The sequence below is a fragment of the Rhizomucor pusillus genome (genome assembly GCF_041956525.1).
Source record: "Rhizomucor pusillus strain CBS 183.67 unplaced genomic scaffold VTP01scaffold_1, whole genome shotgun sequence".
Taxonomy (NCBI): domain Eukaryota; kingdom Fungi; phylum Mucoromycota; class Mucoromycetes; order Mucorales; family Lichtheimiaceae; genus Rhizomucor; species Rhizomucor pusillus.
Genome location: NW_027192143.1, coordinates 473896 through 500651, shown reverse-complemented (window position 1 = coordinate 500651; position 26756 = coordinate 473896). Strand labels below are relative to the sequence as shown.

The 26756-nt window shown below is 45.3% G+C and overlaps 13 protein-coding genes across 13 annotated transcripts; 8 read left to right on the top strand and 5 right to left on the bottom strand.

Moving 5' to 3' along the window:
• Positions 1-278: 278 nt before the first annotated feature.
• Positions 279-1263, top strand: VTP01DRAFT_227 (uncharacterized protein; the record flags this gene model as incomplete). The annotated part of the gene is made up of 4 exons (XM_069380712.1): positions 279-368; positions 444-569; positions 621-712; positions 774-1263. The coding sequence occupies 4 exons, from the start codon at positions 279-281 to the stop codon at positions 1261-1263; spliced, it is 798 nt and encodes a 265-aa protein (XP_069244647.1).
• An 18-nt stretch (positions 1264-1281) lies between these two features.
• On the bottom strand, positions 1282-4050 carry VTP01DRAFT_226 (uncharacterized protein; the record flags this gene model as incomplete). Its single annotated transcript, XM_069380701.1, has 13 exons — positions 1282-1706; positions 1763-1880; positions 1940-2056; positions 2115-2168; positions 2230-2297; positions 2355-2548; positions 2607-2757; positions 2813-2970; positions 3033-3205; positions 3262-3345; positions 3401-3485; positions 3541-3862; positions 3927-4050. The coding sequence occupies 13 exons, from the start codon at positions 4048-4050 to the stop codon at positions 1282-1284; spliced, it is 2073 nt and encodes a 690-aa protein (XP_069244646.1).
• A 1084-nt stretch (positions 4051-5134) lies between these two features.
• On the top strand, positions 5135-5636 carry VTP01DRAFT_225 (uncharacterized protein; the record flags this gene model as incomplete). Its single annotated transcript, XM_069380690.1, has 4 exons — positions 5135-5315; positions 5374-5432; positions 5486-5551; positions 5616-5636. The coding sequence occupies 4 exons, from the start codon at positions 5135-5137 to the stop codon at positions 5634-5636; spliced, it is 327 nt and encodes a 108-aa protein (XP_069244645.1).
• A 283-nt stretch (positions 5637-5919) lies between these two features.
• On the bottom strand, positions 5920-7334 carry VTP01DRAFT_224 (uncharacterized protein; the record flags this gene model as incomplete). The annotated part of the gene is made up of 8 exons (XM_069380679.1): positions 5920-6041; positions 6098-6163; positions 6227-6293; positions 6363-6475; positions 6548-6646; positions 6712-6994; positions 7050-7126; positions 7187-7334. The coding sequence occupies 8 exons, from the start codon at positions 7332-7334 to the stop codon at positions 5920-5922; spliced, it is 975 nt and encodes a 324-aa protein (XP_069244644.1).
• Positions 7335-7566: 232 nt separating this feature from the next.
• On the bottom strand, positions 7567-8855 carry VTP01DRAFT_223 (uncharacterized protein; the record flags this gene model as incomplete). The annotated part of the gene is made up of 4 exons (XM_069380668.1): positions 7567-7578; positions 7636-8080; positions 8139-8529; positions 8585-8855. The coding sequence occupies 4 exons, from the start codon at positions 8853-8855 to the stop codon at positions 7567-7569; spliced, it is 1119 nt and encodes a 372-aa protein (XP_069244643.1).
• A 207-nt stretch (positions 8856-9062) lies between these two features.
• Positions 9063-9697, bottom strand: VTP01DRAFT_222 (uncharacterized protein; the record flags this gene model as incomplete). The annotated part of the gene is made up of 4 exons (XM_069380657.1): positions 9063-9190; positions 9261-9400; positions 9460-9570; positions 9627-9697. 4 exons carry the CDS (start codon positions 9695-9697, stop codon positions 9063-9065), a joined length of 450 nt encoding a protein of 149 aa, XP_069244642.1.
• Positions 9698-10032: 335 nt separating this feature from the next.
• VTP01DRAFT_221 (uncharacterized protein) lies at positions 10033-11327 on the bottom strand (the record flags this gene model as incomplete). Its single annotated transcript, XM_069380646.1, has 9 exons — positions 10033-10067; positions 10122-10259; positions 10310-10336; positions 10399-10518; positions 10592-10660; positions 10717-10785; positions 10850-10882; positions 10948-11144; positions 11200-11327. The coding sequence occupies 9 exons, from the start codon at positions 11325-11327 to the stop codon at positions 10033-10035; spliced, it is 816 nt and encodes a 271-aa protein (XP_069244641.1).
• Positions 11328-12308: 981 nt separating this feature from the next.
• Positions 12309-20508, top strand: VTP01DRAFT_220 (uncharacterized protein; the record flags this gene model as incomplete). The annotated part of the gene is made up of 2 exons (XM_069380635.1): positions 12309-12351; positions 12419-20508. 2 exons carry the CDS (start codon positions 12309-12311, stop codon positions 20506-20508), a joined length of 8133 nt encoding a protein of 2710 aa, XP_069244640.1.
• Positions 20509-20824: 316 nt separating this feature from the next.
• Positions 20825-21485, top strand: VTP01DRAFT_219 (uncharacterized protein; the record flags this gene model as incomplete). The annotated part of the gene is made up of 2 exons (XM_069380623.1): positions 20825-21065; positions 21106-21485. The coding sequence occupies 2 exons, from the start codon at positions 20825-20827 to the stop codon at positions 21483-21485; spliced, it is 621 nt and encodes a 206-aa protein (XP_069244639.1).
• Positions 21486-21728: 243 nt separating this feature from the next.
• Positions 21729-22481, top strand: VTP01DRAFT_218 (uncharacterized protein; the record flags this gene model as incomplete). Its single annotated transcript, XM_069380612.1, has 1 exon — positions 21729-22481. The coding sequence occupies one exon, from the start codon at positions 21729-21731 to the stop codon at positions 22479-22481; it is 753 nt and encodes a 250-aa protein (XP_069244638.1).
• A 250-nt stretch (positions 22482-22731) lies between these two features.
• VTP01DRAFT_217 (uncharacterized protein) lies at positions 22732-23701 on the top strand (the record flags this gene model as incomplete). Its single annotated transcript, XM_069380601.1, has 4 exons — positions 22732-23128; positions 23199-23239; positions 23318-23566; positions 23639-23701. 4 exons carry the CDS (start codon positions 22732-22734, stop codon positions 23699-23701), a joined length of 750 nt encoding a protein of 249 aa, XP_069244637.1.
• A 1101-nt stretch (positions 23702-24802) lies between these two features.
• VTP01DRAFT_216 (uncharacterized protein) lies at positions 24803-25072 on the top strand (the record flags this gene model as incomplete). The annotated part of the gene is made up of 1 exon (XM_069380590.1): positions 24803-25072. One exon carries the CDS (start codon positions 24803-24805, stop codon positions 25070-25072), a length of 270 nt encoding a protein of 89 aa, XP_069244636.1.
• A 707-nt stretch (positions 25073-25779) lies between these two features.
• VTP01DRAFT_215 (uncharacterized protein) lies at positions 25780-26702 on the top strand (the record flags this gene model as incomplete). The annotated part of the gene is made up of 2 exons (XM_069380579.1): positions 25780-26220; positions 26283-26702. 2 exons carry the CDS (start codon positions 25780-25782, stop codon positions 26700-26702), a joined length of 861 nt encoding a protein of 286 aa, XP_069244635.1.
• Positions 26703-26756: the final 54 nt, after the last annotated feature.

Genomic DNA, 26756 nt, shown 5'->3' with positions numbered 1-26756 from the left:
GTGATTGATAAGTTGTTACGTGTTTCTTTCATAAAGGTATTAATATACCATACAGTCAGCGATGCCGTCACCAAAATGTCCTAAATGTGAATAAATAGTTCCATCTACTGGAGTACGATGAAGCAGAAGAGCCCTTTTGCGTTGCCGATCTAACCATTTTCTTGTGATGCTTTGTTATAAAATAGATTGATCAATGTGCAAATCCACATTGTGGATTAATGCGCCAACAATTTTTGAAAAACCTGTAGTGTCAAACGCTTTCTCGTCTTTTGCCCACCATGGTGTTGAATGTTGCCAAAAAGTTGCCATTCCAAGTCTTCCCCTTCAGACCCTCAGCTCACGCCAAAATACACGGCGCTGCCATTATTGTAAGCTATACATTGTCTTGAGTGCTGTATCTCGTTCGGTTTACCAAAACGCGCACCGCATTGTCGTCTACGCAGGTGTTGCAAGAATGGTGGGGTGTCAATGACCAAATCAAGCGTCACGCCCAACGCATCGCCGATAGCACTGGAGCATACACTGTAGTTCCCGACTTGTATAAAGGCAAACTCGGTTTGTCGGCGGAGGTATGATGAGCACGTTGCATTTTAGATATAGTTGCTAAAGAACCCAATCAGGAAGCAAGCCATCTAATGGGAAACCTTGACTGGAAACAAGCAGTACACGAACTGGAAGAGCTCGCGGAACAGCTGCGAGAGGCAAAATATCCGCAAGTATCACATAAATTGATGGATTTTTCACTAGTTTTCTCTCTAACATATCTTTTGCAGTCGAATCGGGTCCATTGGATTTTGTATGGGTGGTGGACTTAGCCTCGCGCTCGCCAGCAAACTGGTCAACACGCCTCATCCTTTGAACGCAGCCGTCTCTTGCTACGGCACGCCACCCGGTGATATCTTTGACGTTCGGATCGTTACAACCCGGACGCCAGTGCAAGCTCATTTCGGCGGCAAAGATACGCACAAAGGATTCAGCGACCCGACTGCCGCGGATAGTCTTGAATTCAACCTATACACCAACAAGGCTGCATATGCCGAGGTTTTCAGATATCCCGAGCAAGGCCACGCCTTTTTGAACGATGATGAATGGAGTATTCAGAAGCGCAAAGAACTAGGATTCGTGGATAAAAATACAGACCCGCTCAAAGACGAGCAGGATGTGCGTGATCTGGCATGGTCGAGAATTACTCAGTTCTTTATCAAGAGTCTGGGCGGTGAAGAAAGCAAAGGCAAAATCCATACTACACAAACTGGATTGTAATTGAATAAAACAGGCACATTACATTTCCATCTTGATACGTCTCTGCTTTGTATCATCGTCGTCATCGTCGTTTTTTGATCGCTTCAGTCCGAGTCGCGGTGTTTTTACTGTGTATTCGCCTTGATAGTTGGCGATTCGATGCCACAGCCAGCGTATGAGGACAGGGATGCTGTAGCTTGTTTGCAGCACCAGAGTCATCTTTTCGGCATCAAAAACTTCTTGATTCCAGGACAGCTGATGCATCGGGTCATATTCTCCAGACGAGGGTGGATGAAGACGAACGACTGGGTGCGCTGGTGCATTTCTGGGTATCTCCACGGAGAACGGTACGAGTGTCGATTGGTCGGGTTGCAATGAAGGAGGAAGCAAAAGCGTGAAATGAAGTGTATGAGGTGCTGAGATGCTGGCAATTTGGATATACAGTTGATCGTCCGATTCACTTTCTATATTTTAAGCTATTAGGATCAAGTATTCTGATAGTTATCTGTAGTTTCTGTACCTTGCAGAATATTGTCCAGTGACAATGGTTGAGATTTTTCTTGTGTTCCTTGTCGCTTTGCAGAGCTATTGAATATGCTAGTGAATAGTGTATTGAACATTTGTTGTTGTCGGAGATACTGGAGGACATACAATGAGTTTATGCTATTTGCATTGCTAATCATTTCCATTTCCTAACCTGCAAGATATTATACAGTTGAACTGGGTGTGTAAATGGTATACGATGAATCATTTTCCCAGAAGTTTCAGAAGGGCCTGTCCATTTGTATACTTGGTTGGGTATGTCCTTCATAGTCTATTGTGGTTCCATTAGAATATGTCATGCTGGCTGACTGCCTTCAGGTATTGCTTACTATAACCCATAACTCCTTTTGTAGCAAGTCTATGTCGTTGTCGAAATTTTTCACCTATTATCATTTCAAGGTTTGTTCGATAAACATTCTCGGCATCAAATTTCAGTGTTCATACCAGCAGTTTTTCTAAAGAAGGTGCTGGTGATAACGGAGTGTTGTCAATATTTACTGCATTTAGGAGGTCTATGTAATTTCATGAGTTGTAACGTATCAGAAAAGCATACACAGCATCGACGGTACCTTCGCCCGCGAGACTAGTGATCGTCATTATTTTCCTAATTATTGCATCAGACGCCGGTAATGGAGGATCCAACTTTGCAACATATCGGACTGGCACCGCCTGTGCATCCGGAAATGTGGAAAGTACTTTGACGTATCGGAGCGGCTGCATGAATTTTGGCCAGCTTGGCTCGCTAATTACTTGTAAATGCTCCCTACAAATGCAAGATCCGTAAGTTCGTGTCTGTTGATTGTTTTGTATGTATGATGTACCCATTGGGACCAGTCTTTATAGATTCCTCTGTTTCTTCGAAATCCAGCAAGTACTGTGATCTATTCGTTGGTAAGAAGAATTGCGGTTGCCGGCATTCCTCGAAGCTGATTAAGATTTTAGCAGCTTTGCAAAGAGATGGATGGTTTTCATCTACGTCAATGGTAAGCAAGGGCGAGTCTTTTTCTCCCACTCTCTCTACCCATACCTTTTCCAATGCTGCTACGCACCGCTGCCCAATCGTTGCCGATGACAAGCTCTTTGCTGATCCAATACGCTATTGAAAGTCCAGGGAAATCGAGATGATAGCTGGGAAGACCATGCCCTTCCATAAGCACTTTTACAATATCCTCTGATGAAATTAAGCTACGTAGAAAACATTAGTATAAGGGACTACGTCTCTACTTTCTACGCCTGTCCTCACATACATTTCCTGGTTATAAATAAGTTTTGCGTCGTTCAGCAGAGCTTTGACGACAAGGAAAAAATCGGTTGGTGTATGCTTAACATTAAGTCGATCGAGCAAAGCAAGGGCGCCGAGATTACGTTTGAACAGATCCAGGTTGTGCGAGCGAAGACTTTGAGCAAGCAATTGATCCATCTATCCTCAAATATCAGAAGAAAGCTGATATGCAGTTTATAAGGTCTCATACTTACACGATCATCGTGATCATTTTGCAGAGCTTCAGATTCGTAGCTCACACTGCTTCTAAGTACATTGCCCTGTTCATCTAGATCGATCTATATTCGTTTTTAGTATTCGTCTTTAGAATCAGAATATGTCATGATAACTCACATCCACGACTATAACATTTCCTCCCAAAGTAATAGTCGTCGTTGGCATTCCATTCTTCTCTGTGGTATCAATAAAGGCAACAAGCCTAAATGGACTACATGTGAACTTTTTTTCCAACGAATGCTCCATGCCGTAAATACCCCATAGATTGTCCCAACTTTTCGAGTTTTTGCGTTTGTACTTTGGACTGCGAAGCGTCATATTCGCCGGTTACTTCTTCCAAACATTCCTTTGTCATTTTCAGCGTATCCTTTGTCCGCGTCACTGTACTCTCGAGCGTTGCTTGTTCTCTCAGGTGCGTAAAGTGCTTTCTGAAGGCAGGATCGGCACCAGCTCCCATTTTCATGACGTCGCCGAGGACTTCAGTCTCGAACTGCGAGCAGATCGTGCGGATCAGTTCAATGTGGTTGGCAAATTCTTGCCGAGTGCTGTCTAGGTTGACTGGTCCGAGGGCGTGAATATCTAACAAGACTTAGCAATGCTTTCATACAGAAATGAGAAAAACAAGTTAAGCTTATATACACACCACTTGTATTGCTCCCATCGCTCTTTTTCAACGCCGGCCATTGCTTTTCCAGATTTCGCAACAGTTTTTGAATACCATACACTGCTGAGTTGATGGACTTTGGTGATTCAGGGCTGCTTTCCATAGTATCCAGCGACAACGCGAGGAAGCCGCGGAATGAAAGCTTTCAAGCAGAAAAATCAAGTCCGTTTGATTCACACTTACTAGCCATGCCACAGCCATGAATCTCTGCTGCCTACAAAGTCCTTCAGACTGCTCACGATGGCTAGTGAATATTACTTGCTTTTTCGGTTTTTTTTAAGGTATCTAATCTATCCTTTGATCATGGACAACGGAGAACTAGATTAAAAGCCTTTAATATACGCGTCTACATAAGATACTATTTTGCTTTTTACCCACTATCTATCAGCTCAATATTATGCTAATATGTGCAAATGTCTACATAAATTAACCATTTCAACAAGAGTTTATGCCTTTCACAGGAATATCCCAAGATTGCGAGCATTTCATCATACGTTAAGCAAGGTAAACAAACAAACATGATATTTCTTTTTCATTCTACTTTTTTCCGAGTCCTCATCTTGTTCAACATTGTACCTAAAATCCATACATATACTACTGCTATCACACGCACAGCAATAATCTAAAAAGCTTGAAGCCATCCCTGAGTCCTGATCAGCAATGATCACTTTGCCAAATTTGTAATTTTCAAGTCCAACAACTACTTGAGCAAATTGCAGAAGCCCATCATCAATACGTTATCGTGAGCTGAAGAAGGACTTCTGATAAGCGTAAAGCTATTTCAAACGGAAAAAGAAGAGGAATTGGGAAACGTCAGAAAAGTTAACATTCTACATTGCTGTCCTCCAATCAATAGTGTGTGTGGCACTTGGGGGGCTGAACCACGCGGGTGGCCAGCTATTGGTGCCTGGCTGCCTAGCTGCTGCCTCAGTGTGTGTGCGTGAGTGTATACTCGTGCGTGCCTGTGTGTGCACCCCCCCTTAACGGTGCTTTCCTTCTCCCACACACATACCCGCACTTAAAATTTTCAATCTTTTCCGCGCATCCCCCCGTCTTCCCTCTCTTCTCTCTCTCTCTCTCTCACTTTCACTCTCTTTCTTCCCTCTTCTCTTTTCACTTATACAGGTATAGTACAAAGGATAGTATTTTCCTCGTGCTCAACTTGTAAACGACGCGTTTTCAAAAAGATGCCCAAGGAAACTAAGACCGGTGAAGCCAAGGTGTCCAAGCGTGCGGCTGCTACTCCCGACAAGAAGCGAAGAAGCAAGAAAGACCCAAACACTCCCAAACGCGGGCTGTCAGCTTACATGTTCTTCTCGCAAGAGTGCCGAGACAAAGTCAAAGCAGAGAACCCGGATGCTCCCTTTGGTAATTGGCTAACACGCGTTCCTTGTCCGCATCCGAGAAATCCTGATATTGGATTTAGGTGAAATCGGAAGACTGCTAGGCCAGCGATGGAAGGAAATGTCAGACGAAGAAAAGAAGGTAACTCTGCTCTTTGACACAGCCGATGACTTACTGAACTTTTCTTATATTAGCCGTACATCGAAAAAGCTGAGGAGGATAAAAAGCGCTACGAAGCTGAAAAGGCAAAAATGTCTTCGGTAAGGTTTTGAAATTTTCACGAAATGGGAAAAAGGGAAAAATTGACGTGTGGCGCGTTCGTAGGGTGCAGGCGATGAAGAGTAATAATCTTTTAATTCACGGCTTCTATCCGTCGCGCAATTGTTTCGCCTGTCACTATCCTTTCTTTCTTTTCTAGTTATCTCCTTATCTGTACATGATTTTTCAAGTCGTCTAGCATTAAATCAGAGGATCCCAAATTCCATACTTCACGCGTTCTTGTTAGCAATATTGAGAATAAAAAAAAATGAGTGCATATACTTTACATGTGTGTCTATGAAAAAACGGACATAAAAAAAGGTAATCAATCTAATGTTAAATGCTTGCGGCTGGTATGTACAATATTAATCTATAAGGTGGATGTGGTCGCGGCTGAACGCCGACGATCTGCAAAGAAGAGCTTGCCAACTTCGTAGCTCGAAATCATTATAGCGCAGGATGGTGCAACCTTGATCACGCGTGGCACGACGCCTTTGCCAGTCATGTGAGAAGACTGCGGTAGGACAGCAAACACTGTATCTATTTACCTCTGAAAAACCCTTTATATCCTTCTTCGTGAATGATCTTTGTCACTAAGCGACGAATTTCTGCATCTTTTGCGCCCAATGTCAGCATAGGGAGAACATGCGGCATTGACAAAATTTTCTCTAACTTACCACGACCGGAACTCACTTGTCGTTGTGTTTTTATGACGTCGAATGGCGTCGTCACTACAGCGGCAAACTGCAAGGGCATGGAGACGTTAGCAACAAACTTCGGGACACTTTTTGATTTCAAATTCGTGATATTCACCATTCCGGAAGAAGCGCCTGCAATAAATGCGTTTTGGAAACTTGAGAGGGTATTTTGATGTGCGTTGCCATTCAACCGTGCTCTGATTTGTTCATATCCCATCCAATAAACGGCTACAATGCTATCGTTTTAGGAACTCTTGGAGAGAGAGATAGAGGGAACCTTTGCGATTTACATCGGCTTACCTGAAAATGGTACATCTCTAAGCATCGTTGGCAATAATCCTCGCCACAAGGATGCAGGGCCCTCCTGTTTTATTAATTCTGTGATCCCACGCCACACAGCTGCAGAAAACGGGGAAATAACTGTCAAAACCCCATTCCTCTTGCCTTGCTACTCGTTTGCCTACCTGCGAACCCTTCCCTTCCTTCGACTGATTGCATTCTGGTGCGGAAAAGCTCAATGGGAGATATTACGGCTGCCGCTATTGTCCGTGCTACTCCACCTGCCCAGAGAGGCGAGTAATCATGGACCGAAGTGTTTGCAAATCGAGATAGACGTATTTGATCGCGGATATAATCGTAACCAACAAAGTAGATTACAGTCGATGGTACAGCCATGACGAGACCGGCAGATAATCCTCGAAAAAGACCGAGAGGACCTTCGTGGCGAAATATCTTGACTAGTCCGTCCTAGCTGTCGCAGTCAGTAACCACAGTTCACAAAACCCATGATCAAGATCCATACCGCCGTGCCGTTCAAATGTCTGCTACCCGCCGCCTCCTGGCTCTGCAGTCGAGTCTTTACAACGTCTAGTGGTGTCACTTTTGCAAACGACAGTCAATAATGAGAAATGTCGGGAAATCGCGGACAGGCCGTCTTACTCAATATAGAGGTGGCAAGGGCACCTGCGCAAGCTGACAGCATGCGCTCTGTCGATGATGCCTGGTAAGACATTGTGCCCACACGCCTGTATTCTCTAGACAAAGGCGGCGCGTTCTCAATGATCTCCAGCTCTGAGGTGTCTGTCATGGGATCGAGATCGGGCAAGGAGGACGACTTAATAAAAAATCTGGGATAAGGAAGGAAGGCAGGTATCTTCGCCCCAATGAGTGTTTCCGAAAATGTCGCAATCATGCAGAAGGGAAAAATTGTCAGAATATGTGATTATTACTAGTTTTGAGTATGCACGCTTATTATTAATAATATTTATTCTTATAAAGAACTACTACTGTATACAGAAAGGTACGTAAAATCTAAGAGGTTATGCCCACACCTTTGTTATGGATTTGTCAGTTTGTTGCTTCGTATTTGGTTTGTTTGGGCGATTTACCTTTAGCGATGCATCCCAGCTTCCAGTACACAGGGCAACACCATCTCCAGATACACCGAGACAGGAGATTCTGTTCTCATGTCCAGCGAGTATCCCTACTCGCTCGCCTTTGAGTGTATCCCAAATATAGCATTTATAATCATCATGTCCTGCAAAAATGAGTCGACCAGACACAGAGAGATCAACAGAGGTTGCTGCTGCAGCGATGGACTCGTGCGAGTATCTCATCACTTCTGTATCAGCTCTTAGATCAAAAAGTTTGCAGGTGCCGTCATCCGCTGCAGATACAAAAGCCTTGCCGCTAGGGAAAAACTGGACAGCGTTGACTTCGGATTTATGACTATCAAAGGTTTGTACGCATTTGGATGAACGGATATCCCACACTTTGACACTCAAGTCGGATGAACCCGTGATAAATACATTGGGACTTGATTGTAAAGCCAAGCTGCAGTTCACCTTCGTGAGAAGTTAAGAATAATCCATCATTTTATCTTTTAGCATACCTTGAAATATCTCCCGTATGTTCAGCAAATTTCTTGATATGAACACCAGCATCAACGTCCCAAAGCAAGCAGGTTGTATCACCAGATGCAGTGAGGATCTGTCTGTCGTTAATGAAACGACAGGAGCTGATGTATCCTTCGTGTCCTGAAAGCTCACGGATAGGACGTCTTGCTTCCGCGTTGTCAATGCCGTAAATGGAGCAAATATTGTCGAGACCTCCGCTAGCTACAAAGCTTCCAGACGGGGCATAGGCGCATGTCATGACCCAGCAAAGACGAAGTGGCATTGCATACAGTTTGTGTGCGGTGTAGGCATCCCATACAATCAATTTGCCGTCCTGCGATGCTGATACCAAGTGCCGTTTATCGTATGACCAATGCATCGAGCAGACTTTAGCCAGATGCCCCTTGAGATGCCTTTTCACCTTCATTTGCGTGCGGCCTACTCTTTGCAGGTTTTGTGTCATTTCCTGCACTGTTTACACATATTGGGTCTTGTAAGCTCTTATTGGCTGCCATTTGAACTATATTCTGCATGTAGAACTTGCATGTTGTATCTTCAAGTGCATACTTTCTTTGCTTGAGCCGGTCTTTCAATGCTTCCGCTTCTCTTCGTGCAGCTGCAAGGCGGCCTGCTACCTCGAGTGGATCGTTCCGCCAGTCGACTTCGAAAGGCTCCACGCACACACGGTTTTTCTTCTCAGTGAGACCGAACATATGTTATGTAGTTTCGGGTAGAGACGAGTAAAAGAATAAACCATGCAGAGTGAATAAACAGGGACGGTTAAAATAACCTTCACCAAACTTTTTGCATTTAGGAGTATCAGGAAACTGATAGCAGGGTGAAACGGGTTATCTCTTTGCAGCAGGGCGTCTCAGTGTGCACGATCCCTATTTGTTTATTTGACATTGGTTTCCTCTCCCTTAAGCGGTGCTGACAGCGTATTGTTTTCCAAATGATCTGATTTGATCTACAAGGGCTGCAAAAATCTGTTTCTGCTCAGGAGTCGGTTGACGAGACGATTCGCCGCCAGTGCATCCCTCGGGTCCACCTAAATTCACAGTTTGCCGATAAGCAAAACCAAAGGGATTATCCGCGGGAATATCGTATTACGGCCTCACCGTTACGCCATTGGAAGTCGTTCGTGTAGAACATGATGCTGGTATCTAGACCGTAGATATCTTGGCTGCCAACAGGTTCCTCTGTTGGCAACTGCTGAAGCTGTTCTTTGACGGTGCTAAACAGTGTTGCAATCTGCTCACTACATAATGTTCGCCCGTGAGCTCTTTGCCAACGGACAGCAAAAAATAATTCACTTGCGTGGATACGACGCCCGTCTGCGTAAAGTAGTCATTTTTGCTATCGGGTTTCAAGTCTGCATATAGGATAGTTGCTCCGCTCCCCCCGTCACCTCGGATCTCGACGACTTGCCTGACGATCTTGTTAGAACGATCGGGGTCCAACCTTCCATTGTCAAAGCTGCTTACTTTACAGTAGGTCCCACGAAGCCTCCAGCGATGCCTTCGCGTACGATAAGTTGGAATGGGGAGTTGGTCATTTTGGTGCGACAGAGGTGAAACAGTTACAGGAAACTGACTCGACGTGTGTGGTTATCACCTGAGTGTTACGGCAAATGACCGTCAACAAATAGCTCTTGCAGCTTTCAGCTTCCCTCCCAGATCAAAGCAAATCCTATGTCGATTATACTCACAGTTAAAGTCAAGTAGCAAAGATAAATGGATAGCTGAGGAATTTGGCCAGCTGCGATGAAGCTCCTGATTCACAAAAATATAATGATAGAGAATGCATTTATTTCTTTAATGCCAAATGTCATGATAATAATCAATGGATCAATGTAGATGTATCAATGAGCAGTTGCCGAATGCTTGATAATTATTGAGAGATGGAGGAACGCTTAGTAGCCCAGTCTAGAGAGATAGATAGTTAGCGCGATCAAATGCTTTAGTATCATTGATACATACCATCGAGTCTATCTTGGTAGGCCTTTGCGGCGGCAGCTTCTTTGGACTGGCCGATGGATTGGCCTCTAATTTTGTTGTAGGCTTCGGCGACTTCTTCAGGAGTAGCACGCTTAGCCATATCGAAATCATCAACGTATTCTACAGGATATATGAGGATGCAGTACGAAGCATTCATCTAGGAAGCTTACCTCTGAAAAGCAGGTATTGTTCTTCTTCTATTGAAAAATATAGCGTTACATAGCACGTTTCATGGAGAGCTCTTCAAGACATGACTTACGGGTCAGCTGCCCATTGGGTACACCGGCAGCGACAGCAGCAGCAGGGGCAGTAGTGGAGGCTCCTTGCACACCATTGGCGTTATTGGTACCTGCTTTTTCCTGGCGTTTCTTCAAAGCAGCTACATACAGAATCTGTTGAGCATTGCTGGCATATAGCTACAAAATAAATAGAAGAATTGAGCGTAGTTCTACCTGCTGGGTTGCCGGTTTGTCCATCCTGGTCGATGTCGATATCAATATCGGTATCATCATCGTAAGGATCTATTCAGGTCTCTTCAGTATCTGCAAATAACCTTTATCCCCCGAGTAAATCTTACTTTTAGCACTGAGCTGGGCAACGTTTCCGTTATCGGCTCCGGGGACATTGTCGCGCTTGGTGATTTCGTCTAATCGCCATATTTTTAAGTCCAACTATCGTAACACGAGCAATTTCTGCCATCAACCTACTACCTTCACAGTTCGAGTCATAGTGACCATAAGGTGCTAAGAATTACAAATAAATCTTCTGCCCATGTCTAGTTTGAAGTATCTGTTTCATCGTCACTTACTGAGACATTCCCGTCTGTGGTCGCGATAAGGGCGATGATCGTTGCTGTTATCGCTATCCTTCTTGCCTCCACCTAGCATAGGACCGAGGAGGCCACTTAACAGACCACCACCGGGAGTTGGTGCAGCATTGACAAAGACGGAGGCAGAAGCGACGAGAGCAAGGCCAAGGATGGTAAGACGAGGCATAGTTGACTTTCTGTTGTTCCAGTTGGATGTCGTTCGAACAATTGCAAAACGTGTCGCTTTTATACCCTCGCTCCTCTCTCACACCAATGACTTCCATGACGTACGCTTGCCAAGGAGAAACCCGCGGTGCAACGTAGAAATTAATGAATTCACTTGAAAGGATATACAGGACGATGTCACGAAAGAATGCCATATTACCAGAACTTTGGCACTTTTTGTCCACGGGTAATTTGGTTAATAGATCACATTAAGTACCGAAAACGGTAAACATTAAAGGAGCCGAGATTTTCCAGCGCCCATACAAGTTGCAGTAAATGCACAATTAAGGATATCTTTGTACCCTGTTTGGATAAACAATGGAATGATCAAGGAGACCAACGCTAGCACATCGCAGCAATGTATTTTTTCAATTCGGGTAACATTAGCTCTTTTACGCTTTGTCCATTTCTTCCCGCTCTCTCCCATTCTTTACTGTCGTCGTTTACTATAGATCGTTTGCTTTATCGGTTGCGATCCAAACAAAACCCCTTACCATCATGTCGAATACTACTCTTCATACCTAACACTGTAGAAGCGATTTTGAAGTCATTGAGAGCAGACTATAAAACACGGATTTCTAAAATAAAGTAGTACACAGTAGTTGATGTCCTACTGCCATCATGCCATTGTATCCACGTACGTAAAAAATGCTTTGTTTGTAATTGTAGCAACGGAGGGCACCTGTCTAAATAATGGGGTTCGACGACGGGTGCGAGCTGCCACACTCGAGTAGTCTTCTGTACTCTACATAAGATAAGATGTCAATTGTATGCGAGATAAGTCCCATCATTTCAGATGCTGCAGATGGTGAATGAGCTCTTACCCGCTTTGGACTTCTGCCACCTGCAGTTCCGACATTATGCTGTCAGCACCCTCTCCCCCCTTTTTTCTCCACATTTTAAGTTTTTTTTTCCTGTCGCCTTTTGCTCAAAACCACTAGGGAGGAAATAGAAGAGGTACAAACCAAAGCTCCCTTGACCTGCTTCAAACGCTGAGATTCTGCTTTAGCATATACCCTCACCGCTACGACGCGACCTTCGTTACATATACTCAGCACCACCACGCATATATACATACACGCGACTTCCTCATTTCGCTTCGCATGGCGCGATCTGTACTATAGATAACTACTGCAATGTCTCCCCCTTCAGCGGACATTTCAACAAGTGAAAACCAAGGTACGTATTGGGCTCAGGCACGAGTGTACAGCACTTGACAACCAGCCAACCATTGATCTCTACTCAGGCACCGTGCTGGCATGGTCGCAAACGATCCTCGAAAACTACTCCCGGCTTTCCCTTATCTCACCAATCCAGACTCTCGACGATGAAGTCTGGCACAACGGTCTCGGCTTTCTGTGTTTACTGCACTGCTTCTTCCCGGAGGAGGTTCCAGACCTGCTCAACGCGGTGCGGGAGCCTGACTTTCGATCGTTCGACGTTTTTAAGGCACATCTCGGTGTAGAACCACCAGAACTGCCACTCGAGTGTGACAAAGTAGCAACATATTTAGAATCGATACGCAATGCGATCGATGCGCGGGGCGAGGAACTACAGCAACAGTTAAAGATGACACAGGCACAGTTGAAGACTGAGACGTACCAGATCCGACTCACGCGACGTACCCGTGAAAAGACAGTGGAAGACGAAGAATTCGAGCGACGTGCAATACTCGTTCTCAACAAGATCAGTCACCTGCGTACGCAGTTAAACGATATGACGTTGATGGCCACGACAGGTTCGTCGCGGCACACTCAAGAAGCGGCGTCCAACGAAGCACCAGAGGACGATCTTGCTACGAGGATGAAAGTGTTTGAAGAGCAACTGGATAGTCTGAATTTACACGATCGAGTCGAGCTCGAAACATACGTGCAGCAGATGCCTGACAACAACAGCGCAGTTGCAACTCGAATGCAGGCAATTGATGCGGCTTACAGCGCATTGCAACTACAATTACAAGAAGATTTTGAAGCAATTCGAGAAAACATCCTTTTCTCCGAATTGACAACACCTATCCGAGATGAGCTCGAGTATATCCAAGCCAAAATGCTAAAGACAGCTACGTCCGAAGAAAGCATCCATGATCTCGAGACCCGGGCAGAGTGTGCAGGCCAGATGCTAGACGATATCGCGCGGAAGAAAGGACACACACTGTTGGAGTCTGGAAAATCTTATTGTAATCAGTACGATGCGCTGCGACAGAAACATCGATTAATATGCTCTTGGGTTCAAGACGTCCGAGTCTGGTTCACGGAAGCAGAAAAATTACGGCATTGGATGGAAGAGCGTATCAATAGAATAAATTCGGAACATCTGCCCGATGCGCTGGACGAACACATTGAATGCTCTCACCAAAATATTGAAGAATGGACGAAAAGGCATGAGGCGCTCGAAAAACAAGTAGAAACCTTTAACAAGGAAGATATGACGCGACTGAGAGCGCATGTCAAGGCTTTGACAGGTTCAGAGCGGCGAGAAGATAAAGATCTCAGTCCTGCAGATACAACCACGATAGAAATCACGTTTACAACATTGATGGTCTTGGATAAGTTGTTTCATCTCGTTCGTCAACGATCATACAATCTGCAGATGCTCAACTTGCGCTCTATTTGGGAACAGGAGCACAAGATATCTGCAGATTGGGTCGAAGATGCTGAAAGACAAGTCTCAGATATCCTGGAGCGAGCTCAATGGAAAAAAGACGAAGAGAAAATGCGCAATAGTGACGATGCTGAAAATTACAAGAACGCAATTGTTCAGGACTTGCTGGATCTGGAGCAGCGAGTCGCTGAATTTGATCAGGGCCAATTTACAACCATGATCAACATGTATCAGGAGATCGATGATACATCCAAAATTGAACTACCGGCATACCTGGAATCTCGCCAAGTGGCTGTGGAAGAAGCGCTGGAAGAATTATCCAAACGACTCGCCTTCGTACGCCAGGTCGTGGAGCAGCGATTGAGCATACAGAATTTCGTCTATCTAGCCGATAGTCTCAAAGTTGTAGGAGAACAGCTACGAAGTGAATTGATCGCCGCCGAAGAAACTGCAGCTCCGGACGATACAGATTTTACTGCGCGAGTCCGCTCATATCAAGAAAACGCTGTGGATCTCGTAACAAACGTTTCAGGGCATTTGCGATATCCGCAAGCTTCGCATCTGAAAGATGAAGCTAGCACAGAGAAGACGAACGAAATTGCTCGAAATGCTGTGGGAGCACGCACATCTTACCTTATTCTTTTCGCGGAAACCTTGGATCACCATCTCAAATCGTATCGGAATATTTTGGAACTTAAACAGCGTGCAGATCAATTACATGACGATATTAATGCTCTTCATAGTTGGACAGAGTCAAAGCTTTCGGCATTAAATAGGACTCCAGTGGATGCGCTCACTGCGGGCAACATTGTCGATTTGCAAACATTGCAAACTGTGGAGAAAGAGACCGAAGTTCTCGTGGGTCATGCGAGCAGTGCCCGCAAAGACAGACTGGGAATGCTTAGCAACGAGCTGCAGCTATTGACAACAAACGTTAAAGCATCGAACGCCACCGCTGTAAACACAAATGTCCTGAAGGAGAGTTTGCAGAAGCTCACACACGAACTCGATACGTACAATCAACGTTTAGCAGAGCGAACGATCCAAATCGATTTGCTGAAATTGAGACATGCTTGGAATAAGGAGCACTTTGCAGCGAAACAAGCATCGAATACAGCTATTCAGGATGCTTGGAATGCAATTTTGAGTCTGCAATGGCGCGAAGCAGATATTTCTGTTGACCGGGATGATCAAGCCAAGGAGTTGCTAGAACGAATGATAGAATCAAGAGACGATGTAAAAGCACACGATTTGGAAACTGCCTCTAAAGCGTTTGCAGCATTCAACGATAGCGTTGCAGAGAAGCTTCCAGAATCGCAACTTCCTCGCGATATTATCCAGAGTCAAGCTGGACTAGATAAGCTCCTCGGTATACTAGATGATATCATCGAGTATGCTCGTGCAGTTTCTCGGCAAAGATCGGCCGTCGATCAACTTGATGAAAAATCGCAGCATTTGCTCGCAAAAGGCCAGGAGCTAACGAAACAAATTGAGACAGCAACTGCCAGCGTGATGTTAAAGAAACAAAACGGGAAAACAGCAGAGGATATGCGTCTCTTGGTGCAGCAATTTGAGAAAGATATCGATAATGTCAGACAATTTGCGGGTAACGAGATATCTTATCCATCGTGTCCAAAAGATGCTTGGGAGACTCGACTGTGCATAGCTGACAGAAGCACCGAGGCATTCAACACGAACGACTTGGTTCAAAAACATGTGTTGGAGCAGCACGAACGGCTGTCATCGCTGAAGGATCAGTTATTCACATTAAGTGATCAGCATTATCAAGCCGAACAGATTGCCGGCACGGTGGATCAGTTATTAAATGAGATCCGAGACAAAGATGCAAAAGTATCCTCTCTTTCGACCGACATCAAATCAGATAGACCTGATCTTCTCGCAACTCAATTACTGTGGACGTCCCTGACAACAGATATTGCCGAAATACGCAAACGCATAGCCTTATACGAGGAAGATATTGGCAAGCTAGATCCCTCAGGCATTCGAGCTAAATGCCAAACACTGGAACAGACGATACAATCTTTCGGAAACACAGCTATCAATTCATCGACCGTGACAACTTCCTTGGCTGCTTTGGAAAACCGAGTATCAGAACTTGCAAATCTTTTGAAAGAGCACAAGCAATACGTGGAAGCTTTTGAGTTGCGAGCGAACTGGGAGCAAATTCGGCAAGAAGCGTCGGGAACTGCAGAGGATGTACAAAGCAAATTGCGTGCTGCATCGGACGAGCTAGACATGATCATCTCCAAAGATATGGAATTTTCTGACAAGGATAAAGCTTACATTGAAGATTTGGAGAACCAATTGACTCAGCAGTCGAAGCCGACACTGTCTACTTTGTCTCAGCAATTGATACCATCGCTCAAGAAGGCATACCAAAATATGCAGGACCGCTACCAAAATTTGAATATGTCCTTGCCAACCACACTCGAGGAATATCAGGCCGAAGTGCTTACTCTGGAATGTGATATCGTAGAAAAAGTCAAAATGTTGGAGGAAAAATTCAAGCAGATACTTGTTCGCATAGATTGGCAAAAGGCGGCAGAGGAAGCGACGGAGCGTTCTTTGGAGATCGAAGAGGACATTGAGCGGTTTATCAGCAACGAAGCGAGATGGACATCAAAAACAACGGCTGCAATGAGCCAAGATGACTTGAAAGCAAGACAAAAACAACTGGAAGATACCATCAACTCTCACAGCGAAGCTGTTTCGAAACTGCTAGATTCAAAGGACCAACTGTTGCAGAGTTCGTCAATGCTTGAGACGCTGTCAAGCAAAGTGTCCGAAAAGGCCGAAGCTTTGAAGACGGAAATCGACCATCTTGAAGCTCAGTCGACGTTTGCCGCCGAGGTTTTATCACAACACTTTGCATTGATTGCGTATCTTGAAGAGGCAAGCGTGCTTGACAAAAAGGCTGATGAATTGCACAAGCAAATTACTGCATTCAACGTAGCAGATGCGATTGATATCTCTCAATTCAAGGAGGAAGTAGATAAGCTTTGCAACCAGCCCGCTATTCATTTTCCCATCCGCAACGACGATCCTCGCTACAGTTTGCTCGACAAGAGCGCAAATGATACAGTTTCAGAAACAATCGCAGCCCGTCAGGCCAAACTCAAGGAACTTGTTGTGTCTTTGGAGATAGCCTCCAAAGCCAAACAGGAAGCCAAAGCAGCCGTTGATGCATATATGCAAGAGGCCCAGAGCATGCGGGATTGGATTAACGCTCAATTGGAACAAATACACAGCATCGCACCAGAGCTGTCAGACAACAAACGAGGTGTGGAACTGCTAAGAGAATCGCTAGCTGCCATCAAAAGCGTACGCACCGCAGTGCAAGGTTACGGTGGAGCTTTCACCTCGTTGATGTCGAAGTCGGAGGCGTTGCTGGAAGACAGCAACCCTGAGGTGCAAGCAACGCAGGATCAGGTATCTCGACTATGGCACGAGTTATCCAAAAAAGCAGAAGATGCCGAAAAGCAGCTGGAGTCCAATCTGCACGTTGCCGAGTTTAAGCAGCGAGTTGATACATTTGACAAAGAATTCGAGCAATTGCGAGAGCAGCTAGGATATGCGGATGTTTCTACCGTTACGGATGAGCGAATTAGCGGATGGCGCAAACAAGTCCAAAACTTAAAGTTGCAGCACGTTGATGCATTGTCGAATCAATGCAAGTCTGAAGATGATACGACTGAGTGGCGCCGTATGCAGCAGGATCATACGCAGTTGACAGACCTACTCCAAGACCTAACGAGTCAGGTACACAAACACCGTTTGCGTAGAGAGTATCAAAGCCGCACGCAATCTGTGCAAGCGTTTGTCGAAAAAATCCTGTCGCAAGTTGAAGCCTTACGATCGCGATATCTGGATGTTACGGTGGAAGAACAAGATCATCGAGCCAAGGCCCAAGAATTCGTGGATGCGTATAATTCCATAAAGCAAACAGTCAAAAAAGAGAGCCTCCAGCTTATTGAGGAACAAAGATCATTATACAGATTCCTGCAGCATCAAGGCGAGCAGCTGGAGGATGCTCAGAAACACTGCGATGGCTTGGTGGACGATGTGCAACAGCAACTCGCAGACGTTGGTGTAGCAGCACAGACTGTTAGTCAATGGCACAGTTTACACGTGAACCTGAACAACTTATCAAGAGACGCAGCTACTGTGGCAAATGCCCTGAAAGAGTCTACCGATATGTCTGCTTTGGAAGTACAGATCTCGACGTTGACAAGCTTAAATGAACGCTTGGAGAATTTGCAACAGTCAGCAAAGAAATTGACCGCAGCGTCGCATGGCAGCACAGAGGTCACTGTGGATGCGTTCTACGCGCACTACAACGAAGTGCTTGGTCAATTGGAAGAAGTGAAACAACTAGCCGTTGAAAAGCAACAAGAGATCGAAAAACAGCGAGCTTTGCAGGAAAATCTTGATGCTATCAAAGTTATCAAGGACTCTGCAGAGCAAGAAACTGCTGACATACAGAAATACATTGAGTCGTTATGTGAGCCTGGACAAGGCGACGACGCAGAGAAGCAGTATCGAAAAGCTGCTGCAAAACGGCATGTTAGCGATGAGAAATATCAAGAATTGTTGGCAGCATTGAACGCCAAAGCCGATGGTCTAGATGATACAGCTGAATACAAGGAAGCAAGCAAAGCATTGTCGGCTTTGAAATCCTCAATTGAGCTGGAGAAATCAACGAATGACTATCTTCGCCGCATGGTTGGCCACGTCAAGAGCGCGAATAATGTCATGCTGTGGATACAAAACTGCCGCAATGCAATGGATAATCTCGAATCGCAAATGAACTTGGCAGAAGACAGAGATATCAATGCAGAAATTGCGGACATTGCGAAAAGGGTACAGGACTTTGATCGTTTCATAAAATCCTTCAACTCCATGACGGAAGCTCTCTTGGATATTGAAAATGTGAATGCAGCACTCAAGGATGCCGTGAAAGCACGCGCGGGATCTATCCAGTCTTCGTGGGAGTACCTATCAAAGCATTTAGACGAACTCAGAGAGATTGCAAACAAGATGACACGAGGTGTCGCCATTGTACGTCAAGTAAAGGCGATTATGACCAAACTAGGCGAAATTCGCGATCAATTATCATCCATCCGACTACCCGACAACGATGCAGACGAGCCACCATCCTCTCCCCTACCAACTCAGCATATGCCGTTATCAGACCTCTTGCGTGAGCCAGACGCACTTGCAGCAATGAAGGCACTAGATAACATTGAATCGGAGTCTCATCCGCAAGTGGATGCGCAGATGCAGTTGTTAGACAAATTATTGCAAGAATACGGTGAATCAAATTCAAGCTTTGAGCAGCAGCGCGCAGAAATCGATGCAGCAGTAACGAATCTTTTCGAGACATTTAAAGAGAAACGCAAGCAGATCGAACTGGCATTGGCTGTTGGTAAATGTCTCTCCACCACGGACGATACTGAAATCTTGATAAGTGCATTGGAAGAGGCTGTCAACAAAGCGGCACCTCACAGAGCGTCTATCGTTGGAGGAAATTTCAGCAAGACAGATGTCCAAACAAGATACATTGAATTGGATGCTCGATACAAGTATTATGAACAAAAGATCGTCGAAAGCGTTGAAGCTGCACAAGCGGCGGCGGAAGAGATTACTGACGGCCCGCAGAAGCGACGAGTTGTAAATCACCTTAGTCAACTGAAAGATAGAGCAGAAAAGGTTGATCAACTAGCGAAATCGCGTCGAGACGAACTTGTAAAGGTATTGGAATCCGCAGCTGATCCGCAACCTACCGTTACATCACGTATCAGAAAATCCTCGCTACCGACACGCAAAGCTTCCCAGTTTCTGCGAGAACGAGAAAAGTCGCCTTCCAAACTGCTGTCGTCAATCAACAACAATAACACAAACAATCCAGTCAAACCATCAACATCATTACCCCGTCCGTCACCGAGGTACCTAAGTGCAAATCAACTCCAGAACCACAGCAGTCCAAAGGTTAACCAGCTTACTGTTCCTGGCGAACGATCGCAGCTGCGACAGCCTTCAAAATCTGCATCGAATCTTAAGCAACCATCCATCAAAGTGAACCGAGCGCCTCCACCACCGCCACCCAACAAGTATGTTGCTGATCCGGACAACGATCTTGATATGGAGATTGGACGTATCGTCAACGAGACACCGTACAAGGTCAAAGTCAAGATGGTGCCCGGGGAAGTCGGACGCTACTGGTTCGGCGACGTGAATCCCAAGCTTGCATACTGTCGCGTGCTAAAGAGCAAGATGGTCATGGTCAGGGTTGGTGGAGGATGGATGGAGCTGTCAGAGTTTCTACGAGACCATGCGCTCCTTGAAGGCGATTTTATACCCAAAGCACGAGCAACAGAGGCACCACCCACCATTCAAGAAGGCTTCATAGAGACAGAGCAGAGGAGACGCGCACGGTCCCAGAACCCGCCTGCATTCAATGCAGCAAACATTAATGCATCTCGATCAGCACCCCAAAATCAGCATCAGCAACAGCAGCAACAGCAGCAGCTTTTACGACCAACCGGCTACATGGACGGCGATAGGTACATTGCTGTCGACAGATATGGAAATGAACTTGAAGTCAAGATGACTCGCGCCGGCAGTAGAGACCACAGTGATAACAAGAACAGTGCCACGTCCCAGAGAAGAAGACGGATACCACGACGAGTTCCATTAGAACATCAACAGCAGTAATAATAATAATAATAATAATATAATAATAATAATGACAACATCAATAGCTAGGTTAAAGCCTGTATGTACTACATTTTTAAAACAACAAATCATTAGTTTCTGTGCAAAAAAGCTGTGATGTATGCATGCAGTTCACGTAGAATATCAAAAAGATTCATGCAAGCACGTGAATCAAACATTCAAAGATTTGACGTCCCAAACAAAACGCTTGTGTGTGTGCGTCTTTTCGCGACTTGGCAGTCATCTGTTTCTTTTCTCTCTCCTCCCTCTTTCCGTACGTAGTCTCTGCTTTATCCCTGTCGCGTCAGCAAGAACGATGGGCCTTGCAGTGATCGAAGATCCCTGCTTTGAGCCATGGTGGCTATCAAAGACGATCGGTGCAGTGCTGTTTAACTTTGAGACACTGTATCCGAACGGCAGGATTATCATTGAAGCGTTTGGACTAAGCAGCATCAAGACGATCAACCGTGTGCAGCTCAAGGACGACGATTCGAGGGAGGTGATTATGCAAGTAGTTTTCCACAATGAAAATGCTCGCAAGATGGCTCTTACACGCAGTTTGTTGTCAAGAATACCGCGATCCTGTCATTTCTGCAGTCCCTCGCAGGCCAAGACTGTCTTACTTGCTACTGAAACTTTACGATCTGCCCAAGGTGGAACCTCTCGAAAAGCTCGAGGAAGACATCACATATTCAGTCAAAACGTTGTTTCCCTCGTGGGAGAAAGAATACGAAGACGACATTCAAGTCGTGGATGTCGTGGCCGAGACGGACGAGGAGACGGAAGAGTTTGGAGGAACCGTTGCAATAGTGGTCGATGGGAACTATCGCATCCCTACAGGAAACGGCGGAAAAGCATTTCTGAAAACGTACAATGAAAGTTTCAAGTTCACTGCCAAGTCTGGCTACAAGTCTTACTGCAGAACTTGCAAGCTTCTTAATGGACACGACAGCGATGATTGCTTCGAAGACCAATAATTGACAGAATTTACATATCCTATAAATGTCTCTTCTTCCTCCCTGCAACCATGAAAATACACAACAAAAGTGAGAACTAAGATTATCCAGCAGGTGCCAAATAAGAGCAGTATACTCCTTTTTTCTGGGACTGTTCATTATGAAGAAATGTTGATAACATTTTTTATCACTAACTTTTGATTGACACTGGTTTTTCATCCATTGTTCACCTTTTTTTTGGCTTACTTTTTCTGCACTTGTGTGATGCAAACCGTCTGTATCGACTCTGACTTTGAAGCGTGGTGGGTCTGTGAAGAGACGAACGCGGTTTTCTTCAACTTTCGATATATCCTGAGTGACGAGCAAGAAGCGCGGAATACTATCCGAAATGCGTTTGGAAAGAAGGATATCGAGAGCGTCAAGGCTGTGCGCACAAACGATGGTCGCTGCATCCTCAAGGTGATCTTTGCGACGGAGCGGGCACGAAGGACAGCTCTTGAGCGGATACTCTTGTGCAAAAACAAGGAGGTGCTGGTCAGACCGGCTGTGCCTTCTTCTGACACGTACAATTACATGGTCATCCGGCTGCATGAAATTCCCGCCGAGGATCCTGCTTGGATTATTGTTGACGATATCGAAGAATCCGTGCCATTTTTTTTCCGCCACTGGGAGGTGCAGTACACGGACTTTATCAAGATTGAAGACATTATAGTCGAGAATATCAGTATATATTGCGACGACGGTCATGCATCCTGCGAAGCTACTGTCGCCATTGTACTGGACGGCAGCTACTATATCCCCAAGAAGGACAGAGCCGACGGTGAAGCATACGTCAAAGCGTACGATGACTTTTTCCCGTTTGATGTCGAATATGGCTACAAGACGTATTGCCGACATTGCAAAACTTTGAACGGACATACCACCGACGATTGCTTTATTCAACAAGACGATGATGACGAAGAGGACGAAGAGGACGACTACTATGAAAAGGACTACGATGAAGATGACAACTATTAACTCTGCATCCCCTTATTTCGTTAACAATTATCCATTGCTGTATCTTATATTCTGCAAAAAATAAAAATTTGCTTAGGTATACACAGAGATCTTTCACATGCGCTGGTCAGCATAATTCTCCAGAAAACGGCTTCCCCACATCGCCCCGTGTAACGTATATGTCAGCGAATATCCCACGTGAAAACTTTTGTATCCTTATATATATTCTAACTTTCGTGTCTGGTTGACTATCACCTTTGCTGCTCACAAGATGTCGAACGTCAACAACGTCAACTTTCCTGTCCGTTTGCCTTCTGCTGAAAACAACCAAATGACGCTCTATAGAGAGGGTCCCTTGTTCATTCTCCACTTGCACCACAAGGACAATCGCTTCACCACCGAGTTCTGCAATGCTATCCTTTCTGCCCTTCAAATCGTCGAGGACATTTTCCTAGCCGAGGAGGATCCCTCTGACATGGCACTGGTGACTGTCGGTCAGGGCAAGATCTACAGCAATGGCCTAGATCTCACTCACGCAGTGGGATATGTTCCCTTTATGAACACCTACCTTCTCTTGTTGCGTCGCCTCCTTACTTTTTGTATTCCCACAGTGGCTGCGCTCAATGGACATGCATTTGCTGGCGGATGCATGCTGGCCTTGGCTCACGGTAATAGATGGTACATAATCCAGCACAAGTTTGCATAGACTCAAAGTTACGACCTTCCTTCCTTATTTAGATTACCGTGTAATGCGCTCAGACCGCGGCTATGTCTGCATGGTAAGAAGGATGCGCTTTTTTTTGTAGTATGAGAATTCTGCATTCTGCGGATGATTTACCGATAACATCCGCGCATAGAACGAGATTGATCTACCTTCTCCCCTGGCCCCTGGTATGGCGGCTCTGCTTCGCGGCAAGCTTGACCCACACACTTTCCGCAACATGGTGATTCAGGGTCACCGCTTCAATGCCCAGGAAGCCCTGGATGCGCATATTGTTGATGTCATTTGTCCCGAAAAGGAAGTCTTGGATAAAGCAAAGGAACTTGCTCTCAAGTGGGCGCCCAAAGCCAAGGCCGGCATTGTCTACAGACAACTCAAGGAAGAGGTAAGCGGGCGAAATATTGTGCTGGGATATTGTATCGTGCTGATCTAGATTAACCATCCTCTACATACTCAGATGTACACTGATATCGTTCGTCTTCTCAGCATTCCTTACAACCGCCTTGCTCCCAAAATGTAAAAGGGAGAATATGGCCAGTAGTCATACCACATTTCTGGGACACGATCTGGTGCCGATTTTTCTCTAAAATAAACCACGAGGATGTGCTCTTATCATCTCTGTTGTATCCTTTGAAGGGCGATCGCCTAGACCGTGGATAAAAGTTTCTGCGGGAACGGGCGCCCATATCGTTGCCAACAAAGCTGTACAACTCGCCATTCAAATTAGGGCCTGGCCAGTGCTCTTGATATCGATTCAATTACCAGAGAGAAAAAGGATCGTTGCGTTGATGCTTCGCAAAGCTAAAGATTCTGATTGAGGTACTTACTCAAGTCAGACACAATTTTTCGGATTTCAAAGAATTTGAGTTGTACGCAGATCATTGCAGGAGCCTGTTTTTGATGCCATCTTTAGCCTTTTTCCTTCCTTGTCACGTTAGCTACCAATATTGATTATCTATTCGTCTTTTCCTTCTTCCTCCCAAATGTCTGCATACCAAATGAATGAATTGTTTGTTATTTTGATTGAGACTTCCAGGTAAGGAGTGAGGAGATGAGAAAATTTTGACAAGTCGGTCGGAGCACCCGGCCGATTATATCCGAGGATTCAGGGCACAAAACGTGTGCGCGGTGCTGGATTTCTTATTGGGGTTTCCAAAACTTGCCGTATCTCAGCGATCAATACGTGAACGGGCCAAAGATCCTTTCACTGACCTTGAAACGGCGATCGAATACAAAGCACGCGAGAGATAGCCAATGCGATAAGCCAACAACAACAACATTCGTGAGGACAGCAAGCCATAGAAAATCCAAAAGAACACAGGGGAACATAAAATGGTTGCGTTTAAATAGATCTGGCAGTGCAAAGCAAAGCAAGTATGTATTCTAAAAAAGAAAACCATCACGCTCAGATATTGATATTGAGCCAGATATGAATGAGACCAGCGCGCACGGTTCTCTTTCTTGCTTGTCTGAACAACAAAAATTCTATTTCTGTCAAGAGACGAGCAGGGCGAGATATCCCCCATTTTGCAGGGTTGTTTATCTTGCTCGTTTTCTTTTTCTTTTCCCCGTTTTCCTTTATACCTCTTTCACTTTCTTTGCCTCCCCCACAACCCTGTGTATGTCGTCCCTGCGGACATCAGCAGTGACGCTAACAACATCCTCACCAACACAGCAACAAGCTCCTACGGACGGACCATCATGCACAAACAACTTTGCACAACCAGCACCTGTCTCACGCTGGCTTCCCGACACTTCCAGCTTTATTCTTCCATCTTACCGCATGCTGCCACCTGGAACGGCGATTGACATTATTGTGCAAAACTATTGTCTCGTCCACAAGACTTATTACGCCGTTAGCTGGTGCCCCTGTTGTCCAATCCACATCTAGCAGCCACCTCCTCCTCAGGGCCAAGAAAAAAAAATTGGCACCGGAGCATCATTGTTATCATCCACCATCAAAAACGCCACCTCATCTTCTTCCACATCTTTTACAACTTTTTACCGGTTACCCCCCTCACGCTCATTTTTACATATACTCAATCACACCGCCAGCGCCGCTACCACCATCAACTCATTATAAATATGTCTATACCTATACATCTATGGGAAGCGAGAAGGACAAAAAAATTAACGCATGGCATGCAGCAGTATCATAACTATTATGCGAAATAAACATATCCTATATACAAGCAACGTCACGTTCTTGGAGAACAAGCTAATCTTTTCTCATTCTATCTAAACCAAGTTGCTTTTAATTCTAGCAACCAATCCATGCTTATGTAATACATTTTGGTCCTTTAATCCGATATGGCATTTTAGCGTAATATTGCAAAGGCAGACTTTTCCCGAGGCACTCTGCATGGCATCACCCATGCGTCGCATTTCTATACAAAAACGGATATCGAATATTTGCGTTCTTCGAGACGAATCCAAGCCTGTGTGCATGATGTGTGGAGAAGACAGAAGGGCCATGCTAATGAAGAACTTGATATTCGGAAGGATTATTCGTACAAAGCTTCCTAGTTCGTCTATCCGAGAAAAGATCAATGATCATCACTTGTTCGAGAAGATTGCATTTTCTTCTTTTTCCTCCAAATGCTAGTCCGACATAGAAAGGCGATATTGCTAGGTACCGGTCTGCTGGGCACATATTGGGGCTGGCGAACGTGGCGGCAGTGGCAGCTCGAGAATGACAAGCGCCTGACACCGGATCGCTACGTTGGTCTGGAGCTTACAGAGAAGGAGCAGTTGACGCACGATGCATTCCGGCTGCGACTAGCCACTGAACGCCAATCATCGCTGTTCCCTGTCCTGTCGTGCCTCTACGTCAAGGACGACATGATCCAAGTCATGCGCGCGTATACACCCATCAACGATCCCTTCAAAGATGGCTACGTCGACCTCATTGTAAAACGCTACGAAAACGGATCGGTATCTCGAATGCTGTCAAAAACTGCCGTGCATGATAAAATTTTTGTGCGCGGTCCGATGGTCGAATATGACTACCAACCCAACCGCTTCGAAGAAATTGGCATGGTAAAAAGCAAGAAATCAGTCTAAAGTAGCAAAATCTGAATATATAATCAATCAACTTATAGATTGCTGGCGGAACCGGCATCACGCCCATGTACCAGCTCGCACGTCGAGTACTCCAGAACCCGGACGACAAGACTAGATTATGGCTTATTTACGCCAACAAGACCGAGCAAGATATCCTCCTGAGGAAGGAACTCGACCAATTGCAAGAACAGTATAAGGACCGTTTCAAGATTTACTATGTGTTGGAACGCCCACCAAAGGAATCCTGGCAGGGTGGACAGGGATACGTAAACGAAGACATGGTAAAATCCATGGTTGCGGAAAATGCGCATTGTCAGCGCCTGATTCTAGTGTGTGGACCGGATGCCATGTTGGCACATGTATCAGGGCAGAGAGCCAAAGATTTCTCGCAGGGACCCGTGCGAGGTATTCTAGGTCGAATGGGATTCAAATCTAATGAAGTGTTTAAACTCGAGTAATATTTATCATGGATGGCTGGCTGTTTACAAATTGAGTGTGTTGAGTTTTATTGA